Below are 22,693 nucleotides of genomic sequence, written 5' to 3' on the forward strand. Positions count from 1 at the left end.
CTTTGCAAAAAAAAAAAAAAGGTTTCCGTTGGGAAAGTGATTATTTTCTCAACTGTGGCTTAGGAAATCAGAACAATCTCAACATAGTTGAGAAGATTATTATTATTGTTGTTGTTGAGTTGGAAGGGTCCTTGAAGATCTTCTAGTCCAGGGGTAGGCAACCTTGGCTCTTTTATGACTCGTGGACGTCTGAGCTATGCTGGCTCAGAAATGCTGGAAGTTGAAGTCCACGAGTCATAAAAAAAAGCCAAGATTGCCTACCCCTGTTCTAGTCCAAAGATGATCACTTTCCCAACGGAAACCTCTTTTTTGCAAAGAAAACCTGTTTATTTTTAAAAAATCCCTCGCTTTCCCTTTTTTATGGCTGCCTCCTGTTTGAATCCCAAAGTCCAAAGTTTGCCCCTTCAAACCCCTTAACTCCCCCACACACACACTTTGCTTCCTAGGATTAAAACAGGATCCTCCAGGGGGCGCTCTCTTGCCAAAAGCTTTTAGGCCAGTGGGAAGGAATCCATAGGATCTGGGAGGATCTGGAAGAGGAGGAGGAGGGAAGAGGGAGGGACCTAAATAGGGAAAAGCAATCTCTGCTTCCACTTTAAATCCCTGACCGCAGTCTTTCCGTGGAAGGAGGGAGGTGCAGCTTGCTGGGAAGGCAACTGGCGTTGGAGGAGCTGTGAGGAAGGCGTTGCACGAATCCTGCCCTGCGCGCCTCTTCTTGGAGGACAGAGTCCCAGGCCCAGGGGCAGAGTAGGGTAAGAAGCTTCCACTCTCCTCTCCCTTCAGACACTTCTGGTAACGAGACGGGGAAAGTGCTTGGAAATTATGACTTTTAAATGCTGCTTTTAGGCATCCCTCCTAAGATTGTTCCTGTAGGCACCACTCTTTCTCCCTGGAGTTGTGGAGTTCCCCACCACCACCGCCAACCACTGGAAGTTTTTCCAAAAGAGACCGGACAACCATTTTGACCAGGATAGTATAAAGCAGTGTTTCTCAACCTTGACAATTTTAAGGCATGTGGACTTCAACTCCCAGAATTCCACAGCCAGCAGCCTTGAGCAGAGGGGGTTGGACTAGAAGACCTTAGGGGTTCCCTAGGATTCTGTGTTCTGTGATAGTTTCCCATGGGATTTTTTTCCCAGTGCTGTGTCAGGTAGCCCTTGATTGAAATGGCCGCTGGCCACTTTCTCCTACAACACAGCTTGCCTCCCGGACTTGTAGCTGCCCCAGGTACTGGAAGTTTTTCAGAAATAGACCCGGATCACCATTTGACCTATAAGGCCTTCTGCCTTGCGCAGAGTTGGGGTTGGGCTAGAAGACCTTGGAGGTCCCTCCCAGCCTTAGGATTCTATGTTCTAGGATCATTTCCCATGGGTTTTATATTAATGATGATGATGATGATGATAATGATAATAATAACAATAGTAATAAAGTTGGAAGAGGTCTTGGAGATCATCTAGTCCAACCCCCTGCTCAGACAGGAAATCCTATACCATTTCGGACAAATGGCTGTCCCTGGTGCTTTAGTCAGGTCCAGAAGCCTTTGATTGAAATGGCTGCTGAATACCCTGGAGGAATTCCTGCTTTGCCCCTTTATTTCTTTGCTCATGCCAGACTGCCATTAACCCTGGGGGAAAGGGGGCGGGGAGGGAGCCATCAAGGTTGAGAGAGCCCAGGCCACAAGCAAGGAAATGGAATGTGGACCCATGGCCAAGCCAGCCAATCCAATTGGACATCAGGGAGATAATTGGGGGGGGAGGGCTTGAGAGAGGGGAAAGTAAGTGGGCAATCTTAGCCTGCAAACCTCATATCTGTTTTTTTTTCTCCTCTCTCGTAACCACTCGTCTTTAGTAAAAGTAAATCCTTTTACTACGACTGCAGTTGAAGGCTCTTCCTTCCTAAATGACCGAGTCAGGACAAGTCCCACTGAAAGGAGGAATGGTCCTTGGAGCCATTGTTTGGGGGAGTCGCTCGGGAGGGACCTACCTCAAAAGAGGTAAAAGGTCCTTCTGAGGCAGAAAGGAATAGAATAGAGCTGGAAGGGACCTTGGAGGTCTTCTAGTCCAGCCCCGCATTCAAGCAGGAGTCCCTATATCATTTCAGACAAGTGACTGTCTAGGCCAGTGGTGGCGAACCTATGGCACGGGTGCCAGAGGCGGCACTCAGAGCCCTCTCTGTGGGCACGCGCGCCCTCGCCCCAGTCCTAGGCCTTCAGCTGGGTTTTATAAAACATTTTCGCTTTTGCCTTGTGCAAAAGAAAAAGGTCCAATCAGTCAATTTCAACTTCTTGCGGGGGGGGGGGGAAGTTCTTGCAAAGTTGGAATTGATTGATTGAACTTTTTAGTCCCACCCAGTCTGCCATTACCACTGCAGCTACACCCACCCAATGGGCCACACCCATCCGGCCCTCGACAATGCATAAGTGGGTTTTGGGTTGCAGTTTGGGTACTCAGTCTCTAAACGTTTCGCCATTCACTGGTCTAGGCTCTTCTTAAAAATCCCCAGTGGTGGAGCACCCAAAATTTCTGGGAACAAGTTGTTCCACTGATTAATTGTCCTCCCTGTCAGGAGGTTTCTCCTTAATTCCAGGTTGCTTCTCTCTTTGATCAGTTTCCAACCACTGTTTCTTCTCCTGCCCTACTGATAACAAAACAAAATGGGTTTTGTTATCAGTAAAAAGAGCAGCAGGTCCATTTTGTACAGAGGTGGTTCAGGAAAGTTGCCCCATTCATGCATCTCGCTCAAGGCTCCGTTTCAGCTGACGATGCCCCCCCCGTCCCGATTGAATTTGCCCGCATTTCTTTTCTTCATGGGTTCCTTTTTGTTTTTCCATGTCCTTGTTTTTTATATCGCCACTCAAGAAAGATTCATTCATCAAGGAGAGAAGCAAGCTGGAATTAAGAAGAAATCTCCTAACGGGGAGGACAGTTAACCAGTGGAACATCTTTGCCTTCAGACGTTGTGGGTGCTTCATCACCAGAGCTTTTAGGGAAAAAAAACTGGAGGGGCCTCTTGTCTGAAATGGCACTATAGAGTCTCCTGCTTGAGCTGGGGGTTGGACTGGAAGACCTCCAGAGGTCTCTTCCAGCTCTCTAGTCTGACTCCAAAGGGCTGGGGGCAGTGTGCATTTGAAAAGAAATCATCCCTTTCCTGTAGGCCAGTGGTTCTCAACCTGTGGGTCGGGACCCCATTTGGGGTCGAACGACCATTTCACGGGGGTCGCTAAACAACGTAGTCCGCCATTTTTTTCCCCCTTTTCCTTAGCTGTGCTACTCCCTTTTATTCTATTGGCTTTTGAAAGCCAATAGAAGAGACTCTCTTGAATAGAGTCTAATTCTATTGGCTTTCAAAAGCCAATAGGAATTGTCCAGGCTGTCTCTGCCCTGCTGAACCTGCCAAAAGTCCCAGTCTGCAAACGGGGGTGCACAATTGAGTAGTCCTCGACTTACGACCGGTTGAGTAGTCCTCGACTTACGATCAGTTGGGGGTCGCGGCATTAAAAAGGTTGAGAACCACTGCTATAGGCTATTCCAAAGGGCAAGTGCCACCTGTGGAAAAAAAAGAGTTTTTCTTGTCTTCCCTGATTATCTGACAGGGAGGGTGAACACTCAATAGAACTCCCTGAGATGGGATCTGCTTGAGGCCTCCAGGTCAAGCTCTGTGATGCTTCAGTGCATACATTCATGGCTGTGAGGCCTGCCTTTGAATCCAATCCCTGGTCCTTCCACACCTTTCAGTTTTCTTCCCACCCAGTGTCAGCTTCTGTGTGTTGTTGCTGTGGCTGTAAAGCACTCAGATAAACTGATTCTCTACTTAGCACAGAAATAGGTAAAAATCGCCCTTCCGCACTGCAGGTTCAAGAATGTCGCTAGGATGTTTGATCGCAAATTATTGCTGTTTCCCCCCCCCCCACTGGTAAATAGTCCTCGACTTACGGCCACAATTGGGCCCAACATTTCTGTTGCTAGGGGAGACATTTGTTAAGTGAGGTTTGCCCCGTTTTTATGACCTTTCTTGCCACCGTTCTTAAATGAATCGCTGCAGTTAATACGTTAACTGCACTTAACGGTGGTTAAGTGATTGTCATAAGTTCACGGAAAGGGGATCACATGACCCTTTCAGGGTCATCAATATGAACCAGTTTGCCAAGCATTTGAATTTGGATCACACGCACTCGTCGTCTTAAAAGGTTCGCCATCACTGACCTAGAGGCTTTGCATTTTGTTTATTCCTTTGGAAAGATTCTCCAAAGAAGATGTTTATTTGCCCTGCTTGGAAATTTTTGCTGATGGCTTTGTTCATTATGAACAAAACTTGCATATAATTTACTGAATTTTTCATTAATAGGAATGTTCATAGAATGTTCTCTTTCTGTTTTAGGAGTTGCCACGGATATAGCTGTGTTTTTCTCCATGGAGGAAGGGGCCCTGGTGGATGCTGAGGAAAAAGCCCTGCACCGAGAGGTCATGCTGGAAAACACAAAGAATATGGCCTCCTTAGGTAAGAGATTCTGTTAAGATGTTTATATTTATAAGATTATTAAGATGTTTATATTTATAATAATAATAAAGTTGGAATGGACCTTGGAGGTCATCTAGTCCAACCCCTTGCTCAGGATGGAAACCCTATGCCATTTCAGACAAATGGCTGCCCAGTCTCTTCTTAAAAAACTTCCAGTGTTGGAGCATTTACTGCTTCTGGAGGCAAGTTGTTCCACTGATTAATTGTTCTGTCAGGAAATTTCTCCTTAGTTCTAGGTTGCTTCTCTCCTTGATGAGTTTCCATCCATTGCTTCTTGTCCTGCCTTCAGGCAATTTGGAGAATAGCTTGACTCCCTCTTCTTTGTGGCAGCCCCTGAGATATTGGAACACTGCTATCATGTCCCCCCTCATCCTTCTCTTCATTAAATTAGATATACCCAATTCCAGCAACCGTTCCTTATATGTTTTAACCTCCAGTCCCCTAATCATCTTTGTTGCTCTTCTCTGTACTCTTTCTAGAATCTCAATATCTTTTTTACATTGTGGTGACCAAAACTGGATGCAGTGTTCCAAGTGTGGTCTTACCAAGGCATTGTAAAGTGGTATTAACACTTTATGTGATCTTGATTCTATCCCTCTGTTAATGCAGCCTAGCACTGTGTTGGCCTTTTTGTCAACTGCAGCCCACTGCTGGCTCATATTTAAGTGATTGTCCACTAGGAGTCCAAGATCCCTCTGACAGTTACTACTATTGAGCAAGGTACTCCCTATACTATAACTGTACATTTGGTTTTTCTTGCCTAAGTGTAGAACCTTATTTTTTTCATCATTGAATATCATTTTGTTAGATAGCGCCCAGTGTTCAAGTCTGTCCAGATCCTCCTGTATCTTCTGGAGTGTTGGCTATTCCTGCCAGGTTGGTGTCGTCTGTAAATTTGATGAGTTCCCCATCTATCCCCTCGTCCAAATCGTTGATGAAGATGTTAAAGAGCACTGGGCCCAGAACAGAGCCATGGGGCACCCCACTACACACTTCCCTCCATGTAGATGCAGTTCCATTGAGGACCACACGCTGAGTATGGCGGTCAACCAGCTACGAATCCATCTGGTGGTGATGCTGTCTTACCCACATTTTTCTATCTTATCAAGTAGTAGGTTGTGATCTACTTTGTCAAATGTCTTACTGAAGTCCAAGTAAATTATATCCACAGCATTCCTCTGATCCACTAATTTTGTCAGTTGGTCAAAGAATGCAATAAGATTTCTCTGGCATGATCTGTTTTTGACAAACCCATGTTGGCTTTTAGTAATGACTTTGTTTGCCTCTACATGTTCGCTGATCCGTTGTTTGATTATCTTTTCCAGAATCTTCCCAGGTATTGAGGTCAGGCTGATAGGTCTAGGTCTATAGTTTCCTGAATCTATTTTTTTCCCTTTTTTGAAGATGGGAACTACGTCAGCTCTTTCCCAGTCCTCTGGTAGTTCCCCAGTGCTCCAGGATCTTTCAAAAATATAGTTCAGTGGTTCTGAGATCATATCTGCCAGTTCCTTGAGAACCTTGGGGTGTGATCCATCTGGTCCTGCTGATTTGAACCTGTCTAGGTTGGACAGGTGTTCACTTACCATTTTCTTGCCTATCTTAACTTGTGTTTCTAATCTGTTTTTTTTTTTTAATGGTACTGTTTTTGATAGGTTGGACTGTTTTTTTCCCTTTGTGTAAAGACAGATGCAAAGAATGAGTTAAATAGTTCTGCTTGCTCCCTGTTTCTTGTTACCTTCTTGCCACTTTCCCCCAATGGACCAATCATTTCCTTCACTTTTTTCTTGTTTTTTACATGTTGAAAGAAGCTTTTTTTATTATTTTTGACTTTGGTTGCAAGCCTTAGTTCATTTTGAGCCTTAGCTTTCCTCACTTCATCTTGCAAGCACGTGCTATTTGCTGATATTCTGCCTTAGTTATGTGCCCCTCTTTCCACTTTTTATACTTGTCCTTTTTATCTTTCAATTTATCAGAGTTCTTTATGCATCCATGCTGGTTTCTGTTGAGAGCTGTTATTTTTCTTCTTTGTTGGTATTGTGCTAGACTGGGCTTTTAGGTTGAAAGGATCACACACCTTGGTTCCATTTTACATGAAAGCTGGGACATGACCGTTGAAGTAAAGACAGGGATAGAAAAAGCTCGAACGGCATTCTTCAAAATGAAAAAGGTCTTCTGCAGTCATGACATAAGCCTAAGATTGAAAATCAGGCTTCTCATATGCTATATTTTTTCTATCTTGCTATATGGAGTAGAGAGCTGGTCTCTGACAGAAGGCCACCTGAAGAGAGTAGAAGCATTTGAAATGTGGATTTACGCATAAGCTGGGTTGACAAGATCAGAAATGAGGTGATAAGCCAGCTGGGAAAGCCAAGGGAAATCATCAAAACAATTAAAAAACGAAAATTAGAATATTTTGGACATGTGATGCGACACTCAGAAAAATACGGTATATTCCATTTAATCCTCCAGGGAAAGATTGAAGGCAAACAAGGTTCAGGCAGAAGAAGAACATTGTGGCTTCAAAATCTAAAGGACTAATTTGGACAAAACTCAGCAGCACTTTTTCATGCGGCTGCTGATAAGAACAGGATTGCCAACATGATCGCCAACGTCTGATAACGAATATGGCACAAGAAAAAGAAGGGCTTTTATTATCTCTCTTTTCAAAATTTCCCAAGCTTCTTAAGTTGTTTTCCCCTTGAGGATTCTCATCCATGGAATCCTTCCCAAGCTCTCTCTTAAGTTTATTGAAATTAGCTTTCTTAAAGTCCAAGACTCTAGTTTGACTGTGTCCTATTGCTTTAGTAGCTGGAACAGTGGGGTTGTAAAATGAGTCAGAAGTTACAGTTATAGCTGATTGGTTGGAGAGAGCTGTTTCTTGTCTGAGGCAATCTATGCTGTGATTGGTTACTGTGAGTGTAAAGGAGGACTTTCCTTGTTTCCCGCCTTTTTTCCTCTGTATGCTCTGTAATTTTACCTCAGGATGACTCTGTTAGCCTGACTATCTTGTTTACTGTAAATATTGATATAAAATATATTAATTTAAACAAAAACTACAAGTTCGTGTCAGCGTCTCTGCCCTCATTTAGACACCTGCTGCGCAATTTCCTGACAGATTCTCTTTCCTCTGGATTGAAAGTGTAGTGGACGTGAGCAGCTGATCTGTTTCTCAGATGAACTCCTAGTTTCTTCCTGTATGCAGTAAACAGCAGTGTCCTTATCTGCGTTTCTACTCCTACTTAGTCTGAGAAAATGACCTCCACATTGTCTCCCTGACGTTTTCCATCCTAGCCAGTTTCTGATTCTGTCTATCCCACTTTATAGAGAGCTTTTTAGAAGCTGCTTTCATTTTGCTGTTTTTTGGTCTATAATGATGGGTCCACAGCTTGATCGCAAGGATGTACGGTAACTTCTAGCAAAGTTGTTTGTCTGATTGGCCAGGTCCTCAGCAGATGGGATCTGTAAACCCTAATCCATCCCATTTTTTCTCTTTTTTAGTGCTACCTACAAATGCAAGAAAAACTAGAGATACTGTAAATCTCTATGGAGATTCTCAGTCATCCAAGTCATAGTTGTCCCAAAGGTGCTTTTTCAAAAGGCAACTGAACTTTATTGGTTTTTAAGGGATTTCATTTCCTCTGGACTGAAAGGGTGGTGGAAGTGAGCAGCTGATCTATTTCTAAGTTGAAATGCTATTCATTGTGTATGGTTAACTGTATTTTTACTTCTAGATGGTTTGTTAAGATGAACTAAACCCTCCACACTGTCTCCAGGAGGAGGAGAGAGAGGTGTTCTCCCATGCAGTTTCTCATCCTGTCTGTTTCACTTTGTAGTCTTAGGAATGGCTTTCATTTTGCTAATGTCAGACTTGCCCCAATCCGATCTCTTAGGAAAGAAAGCATCTCAACTCCATTTAATTGAAATGATCGGTTCTTTTACTAAAGAAATGTTGGTTGCAGTAGAGTCAGACTACAACTAAATTTATGGAATGGAATGGAATAAGAATTAAGAGTAGAAAATAGAATAAGAATTAAGAGTAGAACAGGACAGAAACAAACAGAATAGAATAGAATAACAGAGTTGGAAGGGGCCTTGAAGGTCTTCTAATCCAACCCCCTGATCAGGCAGGAAACCCTATACCAGGGGTAGGCAACCTCGGCTCTTTTATGACTCATACGGGAATTCTGGGAGTTGAAGTCCATGAATCATAAAAGAGCTGAGGTTTATTTATTTATTATTTATTTATGAGACTTATATACTGCTTTTAAGTGCAAGCACTCTCTAAGGGGTGTACACCAATAAGCAATGTATGTATATATATATATATTTACATTGCCCCCAACAATCTGGGTCCTCATTTTACCTACCTCGGAAGGATGGAAGGCTGAGTCAACCTTGAGCCGGTGAGATTTGAACCGCTGATCTGCTGAACACAGTCAGCTAAAGTGGCCTGCAGTACTGCACTCTAAATGCTGCGCCACCTCGGCTCCTAGGTTGCCTACCCCTGCCCTATACCATTTCAGACAAATGGTTGTCCGATCTCTAGAGCAGTCACAATTTCTGGAGGCAAGTTGTTCCCCTGATTAATTGTTCCAACTGTCAGGAATATTTTTTCTTAGTTCTAGGTTGCTTCTCCCCTTGATTAGGAGATACAAATGGTTTTCCCTCCTCCCAGCCCTCCTCCCATGACCAGTCCATCTTCAAGCAATAAGGATCCACCTAGGTATTTTGAGAACACTGAGATGTTTGGGGAAATCCACATTCTTTCTCAGGGTCCATGGCTTCAGGTGCTGGTACAAACTGTTTCAGAGCTTCTTTGTACTTCCATTTCCCCTCCTCCCTGTTTCCCATCATGTACACACACAGGTTAATTGCCCATTTGTCCCCCATGTCCTCCCTTCTCCTAGCCTTTGATGGCAGGATGCCAGCAAGCGCCCCCCCCCCCATTTTCATGGAGATCTTCCTTAGGGACAACTAGGGGAGAATGAACATGTCCAAACTGAAAACCGGTATTTTCAAGGGAAAACTTCCTCAAGCAGAGTTAGGACATCCATCCACCCATCAATCAGAATAAACCTGAAAGGGACCTTGGAGGTCTTCTGTTCCAACCCCCTGCTCAAGCAGGAGACATCAGTCGATGCTTCCCCTTTCTCCAATGTAAATTTGGTGAACCTGTTCTCTCTCATCATCCAATTTTTGAACAAAGTCAGCTTTCAAAAGTCCCTCCTGTATCCTTTGAACTGAACCTGAAGGAGAAGCAGAGTTGATGAGGACCCACCCTGAGACTCAAAAATGATTTTCCCCAAAGCATTAGGGATTTGTATTCTGCAGTACAGGCGGCAAGAGGGAAGCCTGTGACTACTGTAGATATGAACCTAATACCATGTTTTGAACACGGCCTGCTAGAAGCAGGGAGAAGAATCACAAAAAGAGCTGTGGGAAGTCAACTCCCCAGAGAAGGAAATATTAAAAGGGCAGAAAAATATATTTCCTTCAAGGATCTTAAAGAGACAGAAAAGCATGCCCAGTTTTTCTTGATAGCCCCAGGTCTCCCTCCCCCAAGCAGAAGCCAGCTCTGTACAAATGCAGGTGTAAACCATCAGGAAAGTTTGAGCCAGAAGCTCAAGAAGACAAAGACCTAAAATCTGCATACCTCACCTGTGAGAGGACATGGTAGGATTAACTCACAAATACCAGAAAGGCACACCCAGGTCAGATTACGTGACACAGGAATACAAAGCCTGAAACAGGAACAGGAACCACTTCAAACAAAAGGCTAGATAGGGTACAAAAACCTACCGTATATGTCGACGTATAAGGCGACTTCCGCAAGCGTTAAAATCGGCGCCAAAGACGGGGGTCGTCTTATACGCCAAGTCGTCCTATACACCGGAAATACTGGTAGTTTCCGGCGGATAAGACGACGTTCTAGGAATGCGACTCGGCGTCAAAGACGGGGGTTGTCTTGTACGCCGGCATATACAGTACTACCCATGTGCTCAGGCCCTTCTTTTCTCTGGTCTTTCCTGCAAGAACCATCTTTCTGGCTTTTCAATAAACTGCTACCTTCTTTCTAAAGCAGTTGCCATATTCTTTATTTATCCCCAACTTGGATGAACCAGGATAAAGACTTTTCTTTCAACAGAGCTAAGAGAAAAATAGAAATGGTGGTGGGAGTTTCAGGAATGTTCAAATAAGGGATGCAACAAATGATGCTTAATTCCTTTTACACCACCATTTGTGTCATGTATCCTTTTTGTTCTCCCCCAAATCGGTGGTGATGTGAAGATAGAGGGTTCTAGCCAAGCAGTGGCAACACCTTTTCTAACAGTCAAAAAGGAAGATGCGGAAAAGATGAGTGAAAAGGAAAGGCTTGTGGAAAAGGAGGAGCTGAAGAAATACTCTAGTTTCCAGTGTGCAGATATCGGCTCTCTCTTGCACAGTGATGATCCCCAAGAAAAAGGAGCATGTCCAGGGTGCGGAAAAATACCCAGAGATGAATTGGGATTATGTGATTGTGTAGAGAAACAAAGTGAAAGCGGGGAATGCTCGAGAAGGACCCTTCCTCTTACTTTTCATCAGAAAATACAAGAAGGAGATAAACTGTACAAATGCACGGAGTATGTGGAAAACTTCGGTACAAGCCATTCCCTCACATCCCATAAAAACATTCCCAAAACAGGGGCTCCATACAAATGCCTGGAATTTGGAGAAAACATCAGTCAGAAAAGTCACCTGAATTCCCATCAGAGGATCCACAAAGGGAGGAAGCGGCATCAATGCATCACCTGCGGAAAGAGCTTCGGAAGGAGCACCTCTCTAACTTCCCATCAATGCATCCACAGCAAGGAGAAGTATCAATTCAGGGAGGGTAGAATGAAGCTTACCCAGAGCCAGGAACAGAATTCCTGGAAAAAAAACCCCACTGGGAATGATTCATGTAAATGCCTGGAATGTGGGAAGAGCTTCCGTTCTGCAACTCACCTCACTTATCATAATAGGATCCATTCTGGGGAAAAACCATATCATTGCACAGTGTGTGGAAAGAGCTTCACCCAAAATGGCAATTTCAATTTACATAAGAGGATCCATACCGGAGAGAAGCCGTATAAATGCACAGAGTGTGGAAAATGCTTCAAGACCCCCGGTGCCCTTACTTCTCATAAGACAATTCACATGGGGGAGAAACCCTATGAATGCCTGGAGTGTGGGAAAAGCTTTGCCAGAAGCGGTACTCTAATCTTACATAACAGGTTCCATAAAGGGGAGAAACCTTATAAATGCCTGCACTGTGGAAACAACTTTAGTCAAAAAGTGCATCTTCAGTCACACGAGAGGATCCACACAGGGGAAAAACCATTTCAATGCATGGAGTGTGGAAAGAGCTTCCGTGCCTCAGAAAAACTTACTGCCCATCGCAGAAGCCACACGGGGGAAAAGCCCTTTCAATGCCTGCAATGTGGAAAGCGCTTTGCCAGTTCTGGTGGCTTTTATGCCCACGAACGGATCCACACAGGGGAGAAACCGTACAAATGCCTGGAGTGTGGAAAGAGCTTCCGCAAATCCAGCCACCTAACTTCCCATAACAATATCCACACTGGAGAGAAACCATATCAATGTTCCGAATGTGGAAAGTGCTTTAATCAAACAAGTAACCTTAATAAACATAAAAGGATCCACACAGGGGAAAAGCCTTATAAGTGCACCGAATGTGACAAATGCTTCACCGGCTCGGGGGCCCTTGTTTGCCACAAAAGGACCCACACCGGAGAGAAACCATACGAATGCAAGGAATGTGGAAAAGGCTTTGGTCAAAAAAGAACTTTAATAATACATTACAGAATCCACACAGGGGAGAAACCATACAAATGCACAGCGTGTGGAAAGAGCTTCAGTGATCCTCAAGAACTTGTTTCCCATGAAAGGATCCACACTGGGGAAAAACCCTATAAGTGTGTAGTGTGTGGAAGGGGCTTTAGGACTTCCCGTGACCGTGGTTCCCACAAGCGGACCCACACAGGTGAAAAGCCATACCAATGTGGGGAGTGTGGAAAATGCTTTAGTCAAAATACTTCCCTTCACATGCATAGAAGAATTCACTCAGGAGAGAAACCATATAAGTGTATGGAGTGTGGAAAATGCTACAGTCGTAGTGGTGCTTTTAACTACCATAGGAGGACACATACTGGTGAGAAACCAGATAAAAGAGTTGAACATAGAAAAGTAATTAGTTAGAATCAGTCACGTAAAATCGGTAGAAAGATTCATTCACCGAAGACGCCATTAAATGTATCAAGCGTGGAAAGAGCTTTTTTTAAAATAAAATAAAATAAAATAAAACTTTATTTTTCTTGTTAAAAGATTTGCTCATTGGAGAAACTACTATGAATATCTCAAGGTGATAAAGTGCTTCGGTGCCTCTTGTTTGCTTATTCCCATATATTGATTTAGCTGGAAGAAACTGTAGAAATACACTGAATGTGGAAAGTGTTTCTGAAGCACCAGAAACCTTACTTTCCATACGTCTATGGAGATTCTCAGTCATCCAGATCATGGTTGTCCCAAAGGTGCTTTTTCAGGAGGCAATTGGACTTTCTTGTTTTTCTTCGAAGACGTTTCGTTTCTCCTCCGAGAAGCTTCTTCAGCTCTGACTGGATGGTGGGGAATGGAAGGATTTATACTCCTTGCAGAAAGCTGGTCATTTGCATTCTTTTACAAACATCTTTGAAGACATTTTCTTTTCTTTGAAGACATTTAGCTATGCACTTTGGGATGAACACCCTTCGATTGGACCTGTGCTTGTCTTCAACAGCGAAGGACAGAAAACATCCTACAGCCAAGAAGACTCCACCCCCATTTGCACCACTCAGGCCATCCTGAGGACGCAGATAAACCTCCAAATGGCCTCAAGGACTCTCTAAAAGAATGCAAATGACCAGCTGTCTGCAAGGAATATAAATCCTTCTTGATTCCCCACCACCCAGTCAGAGCTGAGGAAGCTTCTTGCATGAGAAGTGAAATGTCTTCAAAGAGAAACAAAAAAGTGCAGTTGCCTCCTGAACAAGCAACTTTGGGGCTTACTTTCCATTAAAAGACATGTAAATGAAGGGGGTCTTAATGGAGCTTTGACGTGAAAAGTATCTCATTAAAGCAGTGGTTCTCAACCTGTGGGTCGGGACCCCATTTGGAGTCGAACGACCATTTCACGGGGGTCGCCAAACAACGCAGTCTGCCATTTTTTTCCCCTTTTCCTTAGCTGTGCTACTCCCTTTAATCTATTGGCTTTTGAAAGCCAATAGAATAGACTCTCTTGAATAGAGTCTAATTCTATTGCTTTCAAAAGCCAATAGGAATTGTCCAGGCTGTCTCTGCCCTGCTGAGCCCGCCAAAGTCCCATTCTGCAAACGGTGCTGCACCAGTTGAGTAGTCCTCGACTTACGACCGGTTGAGTAGTCCTCGACTTACGACCGGTTGGGGGTCACGGCATTAAAAAGGTTGAGAACCACTGCATTAAAGGATCCACATAGAAGGGAACTCATATCCTTCATGACATGCTGGAAGCGATTCAGAACCGAAGCAACCTTAATTCCTATGCAAGAACACATATTGGGGAGAAACAACGCGGCAGAAGCGATTTTTATGCACAATTCTTCATTTTCTACCCCATAGGAAGATGAAACTTTAAAAAGGAAGGCTCTTAAACAGAGGCAAATAGTTGATCTGAACTCCAAACTTCGCCCCAAGTCTGTTTCTGACTTTTCTGCTGATACTTAACATTTAAGGCAGGGATCCCCACCCTGTGGGGCCTGAGGGTTTTGCAACTGAGCCATGGATGAGTGCACGCACATCCTTACTCGTTCAACCGGGGTGTGAGCGAGCACACGTGGCTGTGCTCCATTTCTGCATAACTCTCTAGCAATTGAGAGGGAGATTGGATCTTGAAAACAAACAACTGTCAAGATTATTATACCCTTCCACACACACACACACACACACACACACTCTCGTGCACTCATGGCCGGCACGAGCGCACCCACATCCTTTCTCACTCAAGCGGTGTGTAAGCGAGCGCACGTTCCTGTGCTCCAGGTGCGCAAGGGGCAGGTGTGCGTGCACGTTCCTCGTGTAAAGGGAGCTGTGCATGCACTTGCCAGCTGCTTATGCAAACCATCCCCTCTCTCCCCTGCCGGTCTGCAAAACATTGGAGAACTGTTGATTTAAGGTGTAAGAGGATTCAAAACATGGTTCTAAGTAAAGTGGGAAATTGTGTATGTTGTAGCACCTCTTTCATCTATTTTTTTTTATTTGTATAGCTGCCCATCTTATACATGGTTCCAGCTGGCTTACTATTGACATAAGAGCAAAGTAAAAGCACAACCAATAATTAAAAGCAACAAAATAGCAGTGAGAATAATCAAACACCACACAATACAATCAGACAACGGGCTCATCCAGACTATCAGGGCCCCAGGCTTGATGACAAAGCCCAGGTATTAATGCTTTAAAAAAGGCCAGCGAGGTTGAACTAAGCCGGATCTGGATGGTGGGGAGATGATATTGCCATGGCCCAAAAAACCCACCTCCTAGGTAGCACTAGATGCCACTCTTGGGGATGGAACCCAGAACAAGCTCTCTTGGGCACAAAGCCAGACCTAACAGGGTGGATAGACACTACAGGTAGTCCTCGACATACGACCACAATTGAGCCCAAAATTTCTCTTGGTAAGGGAGACATTTGTTAAAGTCAGTTTTGCCCCATTTTTCAACCTTTCTTGCCTCAGTCGTTAAGTGAATTACCGCAGTTGATAAGTTAAGTCACGTGGTTGTTAAGTGCATCTGGCTTCCTTGTTGACTTTTGCTTGTCAGAAGGTCACAAAAGGTGATCGCGTGAGCCCCCAGGACACTGCAACCGTCATAAATAGGATTCAGCTGCCAAGCGTCTGAATTTTGATCGCAGGACCATGGGGATGCTGCAGTTATGACCGTAATTTTGAAAAGTGGTCATAAATCCCTTTCTTCAGCGCCGTTGTAACTTCAAATGGTCACTAAACAAACTGTTGTAACTCGAGGACTACCTGTACTGGAGACTTGGGGGGGGGTTCCATAAGTAACCCAGCCACAAGGCATGAAGGGATTGGAGTGGTTTACCTCACCAAGGGGAAGATCCTGGTGTAGAGTCAAACGAGCATAACTCTCTAGCAATTGAGAGGGAGATTGGATCTCGAAAACAAACAAGCGTCAAGATTGTTATACCCTTCCACACTCACACCTGACCCGCTGTCTTTTACCATGGGTGCCAAACTCGCTGCGTGACGTGACGTGTCCTGTCAGAACTGACGTGTCCTGTCAGAACGTTATCGACTATGGAAAACCCCATTTCTGCCCTCTCTGGATTCTGTCATACGATGGAGGGGAAGGGGGTGGTGGTGAACAAAGGGGTTTTATGGCCCTCACTGTAAGGGCTTCAAAGGACTTGAATGTGGATACCACCCAAAAGGACTAAAGCATAAGAATGGGGCCATCAGCTTTGATCTGCTCTCTGAAGTCTCCCTTCCACCGGCAGTGAGGAAAAAGGGGCTGGAAATGTAGCGCCTGAGATTGTGGCTGGAAAGATGGTGGGGTGGGGTGGGGTGGGGCTGCTGGGGACCCCTTAAAATCTTGAACCGCAGGGCTTGGGCCCCAGGTCCTGTCTAGAACGCCTGCAACCATTTTCTCTTAATAAAGGATGCCTGTTGGAAGGAATATTCCAAGAGTTCTGTCTTCTTAAGATGCCAAGAATTTTTTTGCATTGGCGGAGCTCAGGTGGGCGCAGCCTCCGCACGATGCAAACGGCCTGTGGACTGGCAGTTTGACACCCGTCTTTCACCCTCCAATGACCCTCACCTGAAGTAACCTCCCCATCACAAGACTCATCACAAGCCTCTGATGACACCCCTGACCCATCACCAGATCCTCACTTGACATACCCACACCTTATAAACAGAAGAGCGCAGATACACCCCCTAAATTCCACTGAATATGTTACCCAGCCTCTCGTAATGAAACATTCAGGTACCAAGCACAAGCTTGGAGGACGAACGTATCACCCTCATTCTACAAACCTGAATTGCAGATATTCCTCACTATTGCAAACTTGTGTGGCTTTCTGGTGCTTTGGAAAATAAATTGACCCCCTCTTCTTTATGGCCACCTCTCAAATACTGGAATACTGCTATCGTGTCCCCCCCCCCCAGTCTTTTCTCTAGACTAGCCAAACCCCAATCCTACAACTGCTCTTCATGTGTTTTAGTCTCCAAGCCTTTAATCGTAATAATAATAAGTAGTAGTAGTAGTAGTAAAGTTAGAAGGGACCTTGGAGGTCATCTAGTCCAACCCCCTGCTCAGGCAGGAAACCGTATACCATTTCGGACAAATGGCTGTCCAGTCTCTTCTTAAAAACATCCAGTGTTGGAGCATTTCCTGCTTCTGGAGGCAGGTTGTTCCACTGATTAATTGTTCTCACTGTCAGGAAGTTTCTCCTCAGTTCTAGGTTGCTTCTCTCTTTGGTTAGTTTCCACCCGTTGCTTCTTTCCTGCCTTCAGGTGTTTTGGAGGGTAGCTTGACTCCCTCTTCTTTGTGGCAGCCCCTGAGATATTGAAACACTGCTATCATGTTCCCCCTCATCCTTCTCTTCATTAAACTAGACACCCCCAATTCCAGCAACCGTTCCTTATATGCTTTAGCCTCCAGTCTCCTGATCATCTTTGTTGCTCTGTACTCTTTCTAGTTGCTCTTCTTTGCACTTTTTCCAAAGTCTCAACACCTTTTTTGTAATATGGTGACTAAAACTGGCCAATTAACCAGTGCAACAACTTGCCTCCAGAGGTTGTGGGTGCTCCATCACTGGGGGTTTTTAAGAAGAGACTGGACAGCCACTTGTCTGAAATGGTATATAGAGTCGCCTGCTTGAGCAGGGGGTTGGACTAGATGACCCCCAAAGTCTCTTCCAGCTCTATTCTGATTAAGATGAAGATTAATCTTTATGATTCAAACCAGAATCAGCAACAGAAAGGTGAGCCAAGAGGTTTTCATCAGAATAATAATAATAATAATAATAATAATAATAATAATAATAATAATAATGTTGGAAGGGACCTTGGAGGTCATGTAGTCCAACCCCGTTCAGGCAGGAAACCTAATACCATTTCAGACAAATGGCTGTGCAGTCTCTTCTTAAAAACCCCCAGTGATGGAGCACCCACAACCTCTGGAAGCAAGTTGTTGCACTGGTTAATTGTTCTAACTGCCAGGAAGTTTCTCCTCAGTTCTAGGTTGCTTCTCTCCTTGGTTAGTTTTCACCCGTTGCTTCTTGTCCTGCCTTCAGGGGCTTTGGAGAAGAGCTTGACTCCCTCTTCTCTGGGGCAGCCCCTGAGATATTGGAACACTGCAATCATGTCACCCCTCGTCCTTCTCTTCGTTAAACTAGACATACCCAATTCCAGCAACCGTTCCTTATATGTTTTAGCCTCCAGACAAAAATATCTTTCTTTGCAAGATATTTTTTTCCCTGTTAGGAAAATGGTTATATTCTCAGCTGTGGTGCAGGACGGTCAGTTTCGGGACAAAGTCCAAACCTTACCCCCTCAAACTCTTAACCCACCCAGTTCCTCTCCCAACGATCACCCCTTTGGCGTCCCAGGATTAAAAGCCGGGGGCGCCCGGGGGCGCCCTCTTGCAAGAGCCTCCTGTTTGCCCAGCTCAGCAGGAAGCAGCCCTCAGGATGGCGGAGGAGCCGAGCGGAGTTGGGCGAGAAGAGTCCCAGGAGGGAGAACGGCTCCGTTCCCTGCAGGCCCCAAAATCTGGCGGAACCCCTTCCGGGGAGGGAGGCGCGTCTGCCCGGCTGCAGCTGCGCGGCTGGCCTGGGAAGGCGGAGCGCGGATCCTCGTCCTGCGCGCCTCTCTTTTGGGGATCGCGGGCTCGGTCCTCAAGGGCCGGCGCGGGGGAAACTCCGCCCTGGCAAGGATCCGACCGGCCCCTGCGACTCATCCTTGCCCCTTGATGAGAGGCTTCCAAAAGGGCCAGGACTTCTGAAGAAGCGTCTTTGGGGGGGAAAAACAACCCCTCTGGAATACAAGGTGGAGAGGTATGTTGTGTGCGTGCTTGTGCGTTTGTGCGCGCTGTGGAATACAAGGCGGAGGGGGATTTTGCGTGTTTGTGCGCACTCTGAATTAACATGGCGGAAGGGTATTTTGGATGTGTGCTCTGGTTTAGAAAGTGGAGGGGTATTTTGTGTATGTGTGTGTTTGTGTGTGCTCTGGTGTACAAAGTGGAAGGATACTTTTGTGTGTGTGCCTGCGCGCTCTGGGATACTTGGTGGAGGGGCGTTTTGCGGCTGGGTCTGTGTCTCTGATTGTTTTACGTATTTCCCCCTTTTTCTGTGTTAAATTGAAATAGTTGGTCGCAAAAGCGACTGCCTGTGAATGCTCCTGGATTGGAGTTGAAAGGCAAAGGCAGAAGCAGTAGACTCTGTCCCATATAGTAATAGTAATAGGAGTAAAGTTGGAAGGGACCTTAGAGGTCATCTAGTCCAATCCCCTGCTCAGGCAGGAAACCCTACACCATTTCGGACAAATGGCTGTCCAGTCTCTTCTTAAAAACTTCCAGTGTTGGAGCATTTACTGCTTCTGGAGGCAGGCTGTTCCACTGGTTAATTGTTCTCACTGTCAGGAAGTTTCTCCTTAGTTCTAGGTTTTCTCTCCTTGATTAGTTTCCACCCATTGCTTCTTGTCCTGCCTTCAGGTGCTTTGGAAAATAGCTTAATTCCCTCTTCTTTATGGCAGCCCCTTTATTTGGGTACATCAGGTTGCTCTGATAGACAGATGTAAAAGAGATGTTGAGAGTCTAGAAAGTGTGCAGAGAAGAGCAACAAAGATGATCAGGGGACTGGAGGCTAAAACATGCAAAGAACAGTTGTTGGAATTGGGTATGTCTAGTTTAATGAAAAGAAGGACTAGGGTGAAAGGAGAAAGTTCCTGGCAAGTTGGAACAATTAATCAGTGGAACAACTTGCCTCCAGAAGTTGTGAATGCTCCAACACTGGAAATTTTTAAGAAGAGATTGGACAACCATTTGTCTGAAATGGTATAGAGCAGGGGTTCTCAACTTTGGCAACTTTAAGACTTGTGGACTTCAACTCCCAGAATTCCTCAGCCAGCTTTGCTGGCTGAAGAATTCTGGGAGTTGAAGTCTACAAGTCTTAAAGTTGCCAAAGTTGAGAACCCCTGGTATAGAGTTTCCTGCCTGAGCAGGGGGTTGAACTAGATGACCTTGTAAGGACCCACCCCACTTTGCATCTTAAGAAGACAGAACTCTTGGAATAATTCTTCCAACAGGAATCCTTTATTAAGAAGAAGTGGTTGCAGGCATGCTAGACAGGACTTGGGGTCCAAGCTCTCCCATTCAAGGTTTTAAGGGGTTCCCCAGCAGTCCCACCCAATCATCCCCCCTTCCAGTGATAGTTTCAGGCATCACAATTCCACCCCCTTGCTCCTTTCTTTCGTCTGTATGGAGACTTCAAATAAACTACATGAAAGGTAAATAGCTCTCTTTTGTCATGGTAAGGTTCTTTGATGCTAGTTACATTCAAAGTCTCTGTTTGATGTTGCAATAGACACATTCAATTCCTTAGAAGTATACTGAAGGAAGTGAGGGCCATAAAGCCCCTTTGTTCTCCCCCTTCTCTTCCTCTTATGGCAGAATCCAGAGAAGGCAGAATTGGGGTTTTCTATATTTGATGATTAAAGATGAAATATAATTGGATTCTGACAGACCTCCAAGGTCCCTTCCAACTCTGTTATTCTGCTATTCTTCTTAGCATGGGAAGCAGAAGCGTTATTAGGAACAATAATCATTCATTCCCTTTAAATGCTGCAGAATTCACAGAGGCTGTCAGCAGTTTGCAAAGTGTTGGCAAGGTTTAAAAACAAGGAAACCACAAAAGAATTAGAAGGGGGGAGAAGCTTTAAGAAATCTGAATGGAAACAAACAAAAAGAAAAGGGCTTCAGGAATTTCACGGCCCTTCAAAATCCAATAGGATAGGTCACATTTGAATGGGGGGGGGGAGAGGACTCTTAATCTCATTCTACAGTTTTGAATAAGGTTGCTTTTTTTTTCAATCAAGGAAAATCTTTGCATTTCTTTTGCAACAGGGAGAGAATAAATGAACTCCCAACAGGCAGAAGGAGTAGTCCTGGCTGTGACTCATAGGATAATTCTTCAAAATTTGATTAGAATAGAATAGAATAACAGAGTCGGAAGGGATCTTGGAGGTCATCTAGTCCAATCCCCTGCTCAGGCAGGAAACCCTACCATTTCAGACAAATGGTTGTCCAATCAAGGAGAGAAACAATCTGGAACTAAGGAGAGAGTTCCTGACAGTTGGAACAATTAATCAGTGGAAAAACAATACTCCAACACTGGAAGTTTTTAAGAAGAGATTGGACAACCAGTTGTCTGAAATGGTATAGAGCAGTGGTGGCGAACCTATGGCATGGGTGCCAGAGGCGGCACTCGGAGCCCTCTCTGTGGGCACACATGCCGTTGCCCCAGCCTTGCCTCCGCCCGTGACCCCCTCCACAGCAGCAGCCTCCCTGGAGGAGAGTCCAAAGATGATCACTTTCCCAACGGAAACCTCTTTTTTTGCAAAGAAAACCTGTTTATTATTTTTAAAAAATCCCTCGCTTTCCCTTTTTTATGGCTGTCTCCTGTTTGAATCCCAAAGTCCAAAGTTTGCCCCTTCAAACCCCTTAACTCCCCCCCCCTTTGCTTCCTAGGATTAAAACAGGATCCTCCAGGGGGCGCTCTCTTGCCAAAAGCTTTTAGGTCAGTGGGAAGGAGTCCATAGGATCTGGGAGGATCTGGAAGAGGAGGAGGAGGGAAGAGGGAGGGACCTAAATAGGGAAAAGCAATCTCTGCTTCCACTTTAAATCCCTGACCGCGGTCTTTCCGTGGAAGGAGGGAGGTGCAGCTTGCTGGGAAGGCAACTGGCGTTGGAGCAGCTGTGAGGAAGGCGTTGCACGAATCCTGCCCTGCGCGCCTCTTCTTGGAGGACGGAGTCCCAGGCCCAGGGGCAGAGTAGGGTAAGAAGCTTCCACTCTCCTCTCCCTTCAGACAGTTCTGGTAACGAGATGGGGAAAGTGCTTGGAAATTATGACTTTTAAATGCTGCTTTTAGGCATCCCTCCTAAGATTGTTCCTGTAGGCACCACTCTTTCTCCCTGGAGTTGTGGAGTTCCCCCCACACACACACCGCCAACCACTGGAAGTTTTTCCAAAAGAGACCGGACAACCATTTTGACCAGGATAGTATAAAGCAGTGTTTCTCAACCTTGACAATTTTAAGGCATGTGGACTTCAACTCCCAGAATTCCACAGCCAGCAGCCTTGAGCAGAGGGGGTTGGACTAGAAGACCTTAGGGGTTCCCTAGGATTCTGTGTTCTGTGATAGTTTCCCATGGGATTTTTTTCCCAGTGCTGTGTCAGGTAGCCCTTGATTGAAATGGCCGCTGGCCACTTTCTCCTACAACACAGCTTGCCTCCCGGACTTGTAGCTGCCCCAGGTACTGGAAGTTTTTCAGAAATAGACCCGGATCACCATTTGACCTATAAGGCCTTCTGCCTTGCGCAGAGTTGGGGTTGGGCTAGAAGACCTTGGAGGTCCCTCCCAGCCTTAGGATTCTATGTTCTATGATCATTTCCCATGGGTTTTATATTAATGATGATGATGATGATAATAATAACAATAGTAATAAAGTTGGAAGAGGTCTTGGAGATCATCTAGTCCAACCCCCTGCTCAGACAGGAAATCCTATACCATTTCGGACAAATGGCTGCCCCTGGTGCTTTAGTCAGGTCCAGAAGCCTTTGATTGAAATGGCTGCTGAATACCCTGGAGGAATTCCTGCTTTGCTCCTTTATTTCTTTGCTCATGCCAGACTGCCATTAACCCTGGGGGAAAGGGGGGGGAGGGAGCCATCAAGGGGGAGAGAGCCCAGGCCACAAGCAAGGAAATGGAATGTGGACCCATGGCCAAGCCAGCCAAGCCAACTGGACATCAGGGAGATAATTGGGGGGGGAGGGCTTGAGAGAGGGGAAAGTAAGTGGGCAATCTTAGCCTGCAAACCTCATATCTGTTTTT

General features: G+C 45.2%; 2 protein-coding genes across 3 annotated transcripts; both read left to right on the top strand.

The window, feature by feature from the left end:
• Positions 1-227: 227 nt before the first annotated feature.
• LOC120297045 (zinc finger protein 558-like) lies at positions 228-7,053 on the top strand. 2 transcript variants are annotated; one of them, XR_005553666.1, is made up of 3 exons: positions 228-752; positions 4,378-4,497; positions 6,988-7,053. XR_005553666.1 is itself a non-coding variant. In XM_039319240.1 (3 exons), exons 1-3 carry the CDS (start codon positions 1,900-1,902, stop codon positions 6,996-6,998), a joined length of 225 nt encoding a protein of 74 aa, XP_039175174.1. In that variant the 5' UTR covers positions 1,787-1,899; the 3' UTR covers positions 6,999-7,053. The 2 variants fall into 2 exon arrangements, 1 of the variants encoding a protein (XP_039175174.1); XM_039319240.1 differs by lacking the exon at positions 228-752 and adding an exon at positions 1,787-1,993.
• A 3,750-nt stretch (positions 7,054-10,803) lies between these two features.
• LOC120297046 (zinc finger protein 345-like) lies at positions 10,804-12,878 on the top strand. The gene has a single exon (XM_039319242.1). It carries the CDS (start codon positions 10,873-10,875, stop codon positions 12,751-12,753), a length of 1,881 nt encoding a protein of 626 aa, XP_039175176.1. The 5' UTR covers positions 10,804-10,872; the 3' UTR covers positions 12,754-12,878.
• The last annotated feature ends 9,815 nt before the right edge of the window (positions 12,879-22,693 follow it).

Source organism: Crotalus tigris, unplaced genomic scaffold (genome assembly GCF_016545835.1).
Source record: "Crotalus tigris isolate CLP2741 ecotype Arizona unplaced genomic scaffold, ASM1654583v1 scf7180000022507.29502, whole genome shotgun sequence".
Classification (NCBI taxonomy): Eukaryota; Metazoa; Chordata; class Lepidosauria; order Squamata; family Viperidae; genus Crotalus; species Crotalus tigris.

Coding starts and splice junctions, on each gene's coding strand:
- LOC120297045 (XM_039319240.1), top strand. CDS start 1,900: ATGACCGAGTCAGGACAAGTCCCACTGAAAGGAGGAATGGTCCTTGGA. Junction 1,994..4,377: donor AGGGACCTACCTCAAAAGAG/GTAAAAGGTCCT, acceptor TTTCTGTTTTAG/GAGTTGCCACGGATATAGCT.
- LOC120297046 (XM_039319242.1), top strand. CDS start 10,873: ATGAGTGAAAAGGAAAGGCTTGTGGAAAAGGAGGAGCTGAAGAAATAC.